General features: G+C 38.8%; 1 protein-coding gene across 1 annotated transcript; it reads right to left on the bottom strand.

Moving 5' to 3' along the window:
* Positions 1–2,524: 2,524 nt before the first annotated feature.
* Positions 2,525–12,150, bottom strand: LOC123662279 (protein preli-like). The gene is made up of 6 exons (XM_045597142.1): positions 11,927–12,150; positions 11,359–11,537; positions 11,152–11,259; positions 5,332–5,437; positions 3,750–3,899; positions 2,525–2,668 (listed from the first exon to the last, which is right to left on the bottom strand). Exons 2-6 carry the CDS (start codon positions 11,448–11,450, stop codon positions 2,525–2,527), a joined length of 600 nt encoding a protein of 199 aa, XP_045453098.1. The 5' UTR covers positions 11,451–11,537; positions 11,927–12,150.
* Positions 12,151–12,153: the final 3 nt, after the last annotated feature.

Raw genomic sequence — 12,153 nt, 5'->3', positions numbered from 1 at the left:
CGTGGCGATTTTATTCAAAACTTTCAGCTATTTCGACCTTTTTCTAATCGATTCGCATTTGTCTAATCGATTCGCATTTGTCTAATCGATTCGCATTTGTCTAATCGATTCGCATTTGTCTAATCGATTCGCATTTATAGAATTGATTGGAACTTGTCTAATTGATAGCATTGTCGCCATATATTATTCCAGAGCTCAAATCATACTTTAAAGCGATTCAGTTGATTTTCAATTTCATTAGAACCATATCTTGCTAATATTTTTGTCAAGTTAAACTCATTTTTATCATTATTAAATACACAAAAAATATTTTTTCTTCTTAATCCTTTACTTTTTTAGTATTTTAGTTGTCCTAAAGCACATTATTATCCGAAAAATCACATGAGGTATTTACAAATTTTAAGCTGTTTATATTTTCATTCAAAGTGTGACATATTACAACTGTACATTCAATCTAAGAGTGCTGTGTTCACATAAAAATCCCACAGTTGGAATGCGGTACACAATGATACTACAATAAAATGCAAAATAAAAAAACAATGTGTTCAACTATCGAGCAATTTTTTTTGTCATTTTTTAGCAACACCGGGTAAATATTGTGTAATCTACTATAATACTACTTTTTTAGTTTTTATTCTATAAATACAGTAATTAGTACATACTATTTGATTCATGAATGAACTCTAGTGTAGAGTGAAGTTAATATAGCATTATCATTACATAGTATAAAAGAATGTCGCTTCCCGCTGTCTGTATGCTTAGATCTTAAAAGCTACGCATCGGATTTTGATGCGGTTTTCTTTAGTAAATAAAATCATTTCAGAGGAAAGTTTACATATATAATACTTGCGTAATATAATAGAAGCACACTGATAGTTTTAGAGGTTTGTAATGTGATGTCGTTAATAAACATATTTTTTTGCGCTTGCATTGCAAATATTAATTATTTTTAATTTTTTAGCTGTGGGTGTACCCATGCGTAGCCAGTGCGGGTCGCTAGTACATAAATATAAAAATTTATGATTCTATCGAATTTGTTAATTCTTACGTGAAATTTTAAGAGTTTACTTGATGTTAATATGACATAGACTTACTTTAATATTTTATTGAAACATTTGTAATATCATTGTCTAAGGTACGAGTAGCACAAATGTATTTGTGAATGACGGCAGTGTTGTATTTTATACAATTAATTTCATATTCTTGAAGCATTATCCATGCATTTCTGATCAAGTATCACACAACATACTTATTATTGTATATATTACATATCGATTACTTTACGATTTAAAGTTTTTAAGTTGAAATTTATTACTGCTTTAAAAATTTAGCATAATGCTTAAAGATTATAATTAAGACAAAATTATTTTTTATTGGTTACAAAGAAAGGAGCAACTTATTTGAACACTCTTTTAACATTTACCCAAGAACATATTTGACTAAATCTTAAAATCTATGGAACATTTGAACTCGTACTCGTTGAGTTTTTTTGTACAAACATATTATGCAATCGTTATTCATAATTTAAGTTTCATACTTTCTTACTTTTCATATCTTTAGCTGGACACATTTTCATCTTCTTGATGGACAGCTTTCTCTTCCTGTAAAAGAATATTTATTTAATTTAAATCAGGTCTGAACATAACAACATTTTTAAATATTTACTAGCGTTTTTCGTTTTGTTACAAACAACATTGTATCATGCAGTACATTTGTATCATGCAGTAGGCATGTCTCGCAACTAGGCAAAAGATTCTACTCTTGAAGGAGAAGCTTAATCGGTCACACTGGGCACTGGGATTTAATAGATATAACATGTTTTACAATTTCTGACAAAAGGTGCAGTGTGCAACACTGATATGTTAAGTCAAGGATGTCACACAGATCTAGTCATGTTTAATTAGTCTCTGGTAACAGTGTCCTTAAGTATTTTTTGTTATTGTATATTAGATGTGCCATAGTTTCACCGGTGTTAATTTAATTTAAAAAATATATTTTCGAATTCTATGTATCTTTACTCGGTAAATGGACTGCGCCATAAAAAGAATTTTTCAACCACAAACGTACTCTTCAGCTTTATAGCATTAGTTTACATGTTATACTCCACTGTAGTACTGTTTTGTTTCATATATAACTAGTTCGGCAAACAAGCGGACGGAACGTCGGATTACCGTAGCCTTTAGACGCCTGCAACACCAGAAGCGCCGCAAGCGCGTCGTTGGCCCTACCCCCTCGCCGACACTACCCCCTCGCCCGGAGCCCGGTCCCCTTCTGACGGCTCGCACGCGCCTAGGCGCCTAGCGGATCGTCCGTAAGTCGTCTCAGCGCTCCGCATAGCGCCTCCTCCACTCCGACGACGCTCTAAAGCCGAGGTGCGATCCTCCCAGAGGGCTCCCCTTCTTCCATCGCGGCCGGTGTCTATAGTACCCAGCCCCTCTCACCGGTGACGCTGTAAAGGCCGCTAGGGCCAACAGCACTGTACAATTCGAAAAAAAAAAGAAAAAAGTCCTACCTCTCAGTCGCGTTAGCTGCGCTGCACGCCCGAGAGCGCGCTGGCGGTGGCGCGCGCCGCGGCCGCCGCGCCGCGCATGTCGCGCAGCGCCTGCGCCACGGGCGGCGCGCCCGGCCGCGGGAACATGCCCGCCAGCACGTCGTTGAAGCCGCTCACCTGGAACCGACGGGCTCCACTTAGTTTGTTGTTGTTGTTCACGGGCTATTTTCCGCAACTCGACGTCTCGGTGCGCCTTTTTTGCGTGATCGGCTGGTGGGCACTATTCGTGCCAGCCGAGCTCCTCGAGGAAGCCTAGCAGACCCTTCACGTTGCCGACGACTTCCTGGAGCAACCTCGGTGTCCCAAGGTGTAGTGCCCTTCCACTTAGTTTATGGGTTGGATACAAAACATTGAAATAGTCTCTAAAACATCACATGATGTTAAGCGATTACCGTAGCGTATAGACGCCCGCAACACCAGAAGTATAATCATTTATTGCCGACCCTTACTCCGATCTCACCCAGGAGCTCAAGTCACATTACTTACCACAGGAACACAACACTGCTTGATTCAGTGCTGCTTGAAGCAGTATCAAAATCTGGAGCAGCCCGACTGGGGTAGTAACTCGACCTTACAGAAGATCACAGCAAAATAATACTGTTTTCAAGCAGTGTTGTGTTCCTGTTGGTGAGTAAGGTCACCAGAGCTCCTGGGGGGATTGGGGATTGGGTCGGTAACGCGCTTGCGATGCTTCTGGTGTTGCCAGGCGTCTATAAGCTACGGTAATCGCTTACCATCATGTGAGCCGTACGCTTGTTTGCCGACCTAGTGACATAAAAAAAAATGGTTTTCCGAAGGCTAGAAAAGAATGGAAAACTTTTGGCCAGATCGAAAGGCGTCGAGTTTAAAAGTGGTTGATTTGGCATGAAATACCCCATATATGTATATACTTTTATTAATTTATTACAATCAAACTCCATAATTATAGACTCCATATTATAGTGATATTGAGGGTAGAAAATAAACATACCGTATGTTTATCTTCCCAACCCGCATTAAAGCAGCGTAGTGGATTAAGCTCTGATCCTTCTCCTACATGGAAAAAGAGGCTTATGACCAGCAATGGGATATTACTGGCTGAAGCGTATGTTTATCTTCTACCCTCAATATGACTCAAAGTTATAAATCATAACTTTAAGGCGAGTTATTTCAAAAAAATTCTGTCAAGCTATTGTTATGTAAAAGTTATCATACACACCATTTGACTACAATTCTTCCTGAACCGTTCAACTCCAAACGCCCTGATGGCCCTCGAGAAGCCGAACACCTGTGAATCAATCCAGGCTGATCGCTTGGCTATCGTCTGCCCATGACCTGAAGGCCTGTACTCCACACGTTCCACCACACTCTGTAACAAATACAATAAAAATAATAGTAAAAAAACTTTATTTTAAATAAACAACTATTGCAAAGCAATTTACAAAGAATTCTAATTAGTGGAACATATATATTTATAGATATAGTCTGATTATATGTGAAGTGTCCCAATTTTCTTACGTTCTTTGAATTGGTTTTTTTTTCTAAATTTTTATAAGATACATCGATAGAGGACTACCTAAAATACATATTATTGAAATTAAGTCAGAATTAAAACATCTAACAACAAATTAGATTAATTCTAATCTTCATTTTTTAAGCATAATTTTTAAGCTACATTTTATATATATTACTTTTAACTACTTTCTACTATTTGTAAATTGGTGACTATGGGCAAAACACTTAAGTTCACGCCATGTTTCGCACGAACTCGAGGCCTATGTCCAACAATGGACTGCGATAGGCTGCGATTAGATATATATTTTCATAGTAATATTAAAATAGCCGCTTTTTACTAAATGCATATGGATGTATACAAGGTACATATACCAAAATAACATTTATTACAATTTTTGTCTGTCTGTCTGTCTGTTTGTTTCGGCTGATCTCTGAAACGGCCGGACCGATTTTTGACGAGACTTTCACTGGCAGATAGCTGATGTAGTAAAGTGTAACTTAGGCTACTTTTATATTTGAAATTTATTTATTTTATTACTCTGCAAAGTAAACAATTGCTTTTTTTGTTAAATTCAGCGCAGACGAAGTCGCAGTAGCTAGGTAGCTAATATCTTACATAATAATTGCTGGTTAACTAAATAACCAAGTAATAAAATATAATAAATAAGAACATAAGGCAAAATATGATAGACAAAAATGTAAGAAGGATATTTCTTCTTCTTCTCCAGGTTAAAATGGCTTTCAAGAAGGATATTTCGAAACGATGCCAGTTGGCAGTGACTTTTACTATTGTTACTTTTAATATAGAAAATGAGAACAAAAGTAATTTTATAACAATTACGAGTTATAAGAATATTAGTAGTCAAGGTTGTGAAGCAATAGAAGTCCTAGGTTAAATATAAGTTGTAACAATTGGTGCGCTTATATAGAAACTTTTATCCGTTTTGTTGTACTAAGTCACATTTCTTAACATTATATTATTTTAATATTGCTAAATGATTAAGTACTGACACCAATTTTAGTTATAAGGGCATATCACTTAAAATAAAAATAATTAACACCCAAACTCAGGGTGGGAATCGAACCCAAAATCTCCGGAGCAGAGAGCAGGGTCTCTAAACTGCATCAACAAGCTAGTCACTTAACATAATGAAATTTACCAATAATAATGATCAGCTATACAAAAATATACGAAATGTTTCCAAACGTAATCTAATCTATAAAGGTCCGATATAAGCAATTTACATGACAAATATACTATTATGCTGTATGTTAAAAACTCATACCATAACTTTTGTGTATCCTAAGTTCCTTGTGTACGTGACTAACACCTTTTTTTCTGGATCAACTATGCTCTCTTCAATTATCTTAACTGATTTCGCACTGAAAAATCTGAAAAAAATATTTTCACCTCCTATAATTAGTTTATAAAAAAAAATTAAAACATAGAGACAGTCATCTGGTACTACAGAAGGCAACTAAATGCCTGTCATAGGGAACACATAATACATATATAAACATAGCACCCAGTCTCAACGTGGGAATCGAACCCATTACTGAAGTAAAAAGCCGCTGCCAATTGCTCCAATGGGCTAGTTTTAGTTTTTCACACTTATTAACATCAAACAAAGACCAATATTTTACACTAGACAAGTATAATAATGCTTACATATGAATACCAAAAACGTTAACATATATGTGTTTATCAAGATAATCTATAAATAGATAAATAACAAGATGAGCTATTTATCACATCATAACAATTTACGTCACATATGAAATTCTACTACACTCAATTGAAGAGATTTTCATCATAAGTCAACAAAAATATAACTCATTTATTCACCTGACAACAAAACAAATAAATGTTGATGATTTCACCAATGCGCTGCGTGGTTACGGCACTAAAGAATTTAGCCACCCCATCTCTTCCCGTGGGTGTCGTAAGAGGCGACTAAGGGATAGCACAGTTCCACTACCACCTTGGAACTTAAAAGGCCGACCGATGGCGGGATAGCCATCCAACTGCTGGCTTTTTAAATGCACAGACCGAGGACGGGCAGCAGCGTTTTCGGTGCGACAAAGTCAGCCCTGCGGTCACCAACCCGCCTGCCCAGCGTGGTGACTATGGGCAAAAACCCCCATGAGTTCGAACTTAAAAATAAGGCCCTCAGTTCCCGGCAGCCCCACTATTCCCGGCTACGGCAGCGGCCGTGGTAACGGTGGGGTAGAGGGTGCCAAGAATCACCGGGGTACGGGAGGCTGCCATAGAAAAATATTCCTGGCTACGTATAATGGACGCACGCTACGGTTGGACCATCACCTCACCGAGCTTGAGGTAGAACTTAGTCACATTAAGTGGAGCTTACTGGGGTTGTCTGAAGTCCGAAGAGAGGGAGAGGACACGATGATCCTGGACTCAGGGCACTTGTTCTACTTCCGTGAAGGTGATGGGCTTTCCCAAGGTGGCGTCGGTTTTCTGGTTCACAAGACTTTCACTAACAACGTTGTGGAAGTCAGTAGTGTGTCGACCCGGGTAGCGTACCTTGTACTTAAGCTCACCGACAGGTACTCCCTGAAAGTGATACAGGTATATGCGCCGACCTCGGCACACTCTGACGATGAAGTCGAAGCCTTGTATGAAGATATTACAAGGGCCATACATGGCACTACTTCGACCTTCTACAGCGTTGTTATGGGAGACTTCAACGCTAAAGTGGGAGTACAAGGCCGCGACGGATCGAGCATCGGACCACACGGATTGGGGCACAGGAATCACAGGGGGCAGACGCTTGTCAACTTCCTCGAATCGGAGGGGCTCTTCTTGATGAACTCATTTTTTGAGAAGAAGCCCCAAAGGAGGTGGACATGGCAAAGCCCCGATACTGTGACGAGGAACGAGATAGATTTCATCATAGCGGATAAAAGGCATATATTCAGAGATGTCTCAGTGGTTAACAGGTTTAACACCGGCAGCGACCACCGGCTAGTACGGGGCACTCTGAATATATGTCTCCGAAAGGAGCGGACCCGCTTGATGAAATCTACTCTCCGACCTACGCTGCCCCAAATACTATGTGGCTCCGAGCAGTTTCAGTTGGAACTCCAAAACCGATTCGATTCGCTGGAAACTACTAGCGACGTGGACGAGATAACCGACAACGTGGTGAAGACGGTGTGTACACTGGGTCGCAGGCATTTTCCACCAACAAAGCCAACGAAGCAGTCCAAACTTTCTCCCGAAGCCTTGGATCTGATGCGGCAGAGGCGCGAGTTGCCGGCTGCTTCGCCAGAACAGAGGGCTCTTTCCAAGAGGGTACGGAAAATTATTCGCCGAGACCTCCGCTGCTCAAATACGAGAGAGGTTGCTACTCTGATTGAGCAGAATAGGGGGTCCAAAGTTTTCCAAAGACCATTGGGGAGAAGCCTTCTTGCGAAGCTTAAAACAGCAGATGGCAGAACCGTCTGCTCTCGCCCTCAGGTCCGAGAAGAGGTTGAGAATTTTTATGGACAGCTGTACTCGTCGAGCGCACGCAAGCCTGCGACTTGGGACACCGAAGATCCACGGGCACCATTGTTGCGCCATTATTCGGAGTGTATCACGGACTTCGAAGAGGATGAGATTGGTGCAGCGCTCGGGCAGCTTAAAAACGGGAGGGCCCCGGGGGATGACGGAGTTACCACTGAACTCCTTAAAGCCGCAGGGCGACCTGTCCTGAAAGCCTTGGCAAGACTATTTAACGCCGTCATCCACCGAGGTACCACGCCGGAGGCGTGGTCCAGGAGTGTGGTGGTGCTGTTCTTTAAGAGAGGCGATAAGTCTCTGTTAAAGAATTAAAGACCGATCTCACTTCTGAGCCACGTCTATAAGCTGTTTTCGAGGGTTGTTACGAATCGTCTCGCCAGAAGACTCGACGAATTCCAACCACCAGAGCAGGCTGGGTTTCGAAATGGCTACAGCACCGTGGACCACATCCATACTGTTCGGCAGATTATCCAAAAGACGGAAGAATATAATCAACCGCTGTGTATGGCATTTGTGGACTACGAGAAAGCCTTCGACTCCGTCGAGACCTGGGCTGTCCTGGCCTCTCTGCAGAGATGTCATATCGACTGGCGATACATCGAGGTACTAAAATCTATGTACGACGCGGCGACGATGACCGTTCATGTCAATGACCAAAGAACAAGACCTATTTCCCTCCGGCGCGGGGTAAGACAGGGGGATGTAATATCACCGAAACTGTTTACCACTGTGCTAGAGGATGTTTTTAAGACCTTGGATTGGGGGGAACGGGGCATCAACGTCAACGGTGAATTCATCTCTCACCTTCGTTTCGCCGACGATATTGTCATCTTTGCGGAGACGCTGGATGAGTTAGGCCAAATGCTGGCCGGCCTAAACGAGTCCTCCCGACGTGTCGGTCTCTGTATGAACTTGGATAAGACGAAAGTTATGTTTAACAACCAAGTCATACCGATACCGGTATCGGTCGGTGGTACCCTTCTTGACGTTGTTCAGGATTATATCTACCTAGGCCATACTATCCAACTAGGCCGCAACAACTTTGAGAAGGAGGCCGATAGGAGGATTCGGTTGGGCTGGGCGGCGTTTGGCAGACTCCGTCGAGTCTTCACTTCGAAGATTCCGCAATGCTTGAAGACAAAAGTTTTCGAGCAATGCGTCCTGCCTGTGTTAACATACGGAGCCGAGACGTAGACACTGACCAAGGGACTGGTCCACAAGTTTAAAGTCGCTCAACGTGCAATGGAACGGGCTATGCTTGGAGTCTCTCTCAAAGACAGGATTAGAAATGAAACTATCCGCGAGAGAACGAAAGTAACCGACATAGCCCACAGAATTAGCAAGTTGAAGTGGCAGTGGGCTGGTCATCTGTGTCGCAGGACCGATGGCCGTTGGAGTAGACGGGTCCTAGAGTGGAGACCGCGTCTTGGCAAACGCAGTGTGGGACGTCCTCCGGCCCGTTGGACCGACGATCTACGTAAGATTGCCGGTGTAGGCTGGATGAGGATTGCGGAAGACCGGGATGTGTGGCGCGAACTTGGGGAGGCCTATGTCCTGCAGTGGACTGCGATAGGCTGAAGTGATGTGAGTGATGATTTCACCAATATTATGTGTAACAATGAAAAAAAAGTTTGATCAGATTTAAAAAAAATATGAGGAAGTAATTTTCAAAAGTGGTCATTTCCTAAATTGAATTTATTTAACAATATTTTGAAGTAACATGCTGAGGATTGGAACAAATTTAATATCTCAAACCATGGTTACAATAATTATTTTTTTTTTAATAATTTCTTTTTAAATATCTGTAATAGAGACTTGTATACATATGTACATGACACTCCTATACTATATTTATCTAATCTATACTAAAACTAATAATATTATAAAACTTAATTATAATACTAAATTATTACTAATATAATAATTGCTATAATACTTGATATTATAATAATTTAAATTTCTTAAAACCTATTTTAAGTTTGTAGTACTAGAAATGAACTTTCTTTCAAATATTTCAATAATTATCGGTAGGGCACAGCAGGAATTTTCCTGTTCAAAATATGGAGCAGCCCGACTGGGGTAGTACCTCGACATTACAGAAGATCACAGCAAAATAATACTGTTTTCAAGCAGTATTGTGTTCCTGTTGGTGAGTAAGGTGACCAAGCTCCTGGGGGATTGGGGATTGGGTCGGCAAGGCGCTTGCGATACTTCTGGTGTTGCAGGTGTCTATAAGCTACGCTTACCATCAGGTGAGCCGTACGCTTGTTTGCCGACCTAGTGACATAAAAAAATATATATATTTGTCATATCCGGTGTATTAAAAGAATGGATATGATTAGTTTTAAAAATCTACTATGACTCCTACCGCTTTATAACATAAAAAATAAGTGTAATTACTTATTCTTAGAGATAGCTGTACAGAGGTGAAGGTTATACATACATTGTAACCTCTCATTTATCATTCATTATCTATATTACTCATAAAAACAAGATAAAATAAAATATCTCACATAGCATAATATTTACGATAATATTTGTGTAACACTAAGTGATCTTTTGTTCAAAAATCGTTTTGATGAAATCAATCTTTTGTTACCCAACAGTTGCTAATAAATGTTTGCCTTTCAAGACGCTGAAAGGATTTGTATAATTCAAATGTTGTTAAATCCATTTTGATAAACCAACAGATACAAAAAAGATTATTATTATATAATCATTATTAATATTATCAAACATTATAAAAAAAGAACTGCACTTTCAGAACCTAATATTATTTCATATTAACATATTAAAAAGACCCTGGTTACCACCCATTATTGCCCAATTTATAGACAGTTACTTGTAAATATTTTTGTTTACATTATCTTTATTGATGGCCTTGATGTTTACTTTGGCCAACCTTGAATATGACCCTGGTGCATGGAAATTATCTTATGTCTATGTTAATTATATTAGCTATAGATACACATTAGATTTTGAATGTAAAAATAATATAACAAAATTTATGAATTATAACTCAATTAAATCTCCTTTGTATATTTTCCTCTCTGCCTTACAAAGGCATTTCTGCACTAATGCCAATAAACAAAAAACATAAATAATAGAAATATTATGATAATTTAAAAAAAAAAAAACACATTTTTCTAATTCCACTATAGATAACAAGTAAAAGTTACTAATTTATTAAGCCAACCAATAGCAGAATAACCATCCAACTGCTGGCTTTGAAATGCACAGGCCGAAGACGGGCAGCAGCGTCTTGGGTGCCACAAAGCCAGCCCTGCGGTCACCAGCCCACCTGCCCAGCATGGTGACTATAGGCAACATACATAAGTTCACGCGATTTTTGGCGCAAACTTGTGAAGGCCTATGTCCAACAGTAGACTGGGATAGGCTGAAGTGATGATGATGATGATGATGAGTGATGAATTTATTAACAAAGTAATTAAATGACTTAGTTTGAAAAGAATACATTTTTTTAACCCTAAACAGAAGAATCTAATAATGACCACTTTCAAAAATTATCTACAAATTTATTAAATTTATGTTTATGTAAAGCTAGGTAAATAATACATACCTTTCACCCCATTTTGGTACCCTATTTGTTTTAGTTAGCAGTCTTTTTGTGTACAAACATCCATCCTTTACTTGTCTACTCCAAGTATCTTCTGATAGCACATGTGTACTGAAAATATATACAAAATACAGTAAGTAGAATATATATAATAATATAGAAGTTTCACAAATCAAAGTACATTTATTGTATAAATAAGCAAGTAGATACCTTTGTGGATTTGGATATCTCTTCCAATAACCTCGAGCGACTTGATCCCAGCTAAAGTTGAAAATCGTCGTATTTTCATAGTATCTTGCCATTTTTGTTAATCTTATTTTTCAAAATTGGAATGCTTATTTTCAAAAACAAGTTGAATTCTTCAATGCGCCATATTTTCACTTTTTACACTGATAGAAACACGGAAGCGTTAAGTTCGAATTCGTAAAAATTATAATAACTTATACATAGTTATGTGTATCGTATTAGCGATCGGGTTACATAAACACTAAAACTAGGTCAAAATATGATTTAAATTATAAAGGGCCGAAACTTGAAGGTATTTGACTAATGTAAACAAAGAATGCACTTCGTGACTGCGATCACGTAGGTATGTAGTTAATCCAACTACATACAATTTGAATATTCAATTAAGGACAACTACTCTTGAACATACAAAACAATAGAGTACAAAAATTTTAAATCTATAATTTTATAATTCTTTCTTCATAGGTGTTAGAACAGTCTACAATTTTATACACATAGCTATTAAAATTTTAAAGAAAAAATAAATAATTACCAAGTGCCGCAAATGTGGAGCGTATTTTTGTGAAATATTTTCTAGTAAACCCTTCACACAGTCACTCTCACACTCCACAAATTTATTTTAAGCCTACGATGATTGATTTATCCAAAAACCTCATGTTATCATTCATATTTTAGAGGATTTTAGATAAAAATCCGATAATATTTTTCACAGATAATTCCAGAGTCCACAACGAAATTTGATCATGGTCACAGACAGAA

The sequence above is a fragment of the Melitaea cinxia genome, chromosome 18 (assembly GCF_905220565.1).
Source record: "Melitaea cinxia chromosome 18, ilMelCinx1.1, whole genome shotgun sequence".
Taxonomy (NCBI): Eukaryota; Metazoa; Arthropoda; class Insecta; order Lepidoptera; family Nymphalidae; genus Melitaea; species Melitaea cinxia.
The sequence above is the reverse complement of the archived record's forward strand: the minus strand, read 5'-3'. Positions and strand labels throughout refer to the sequence as shown.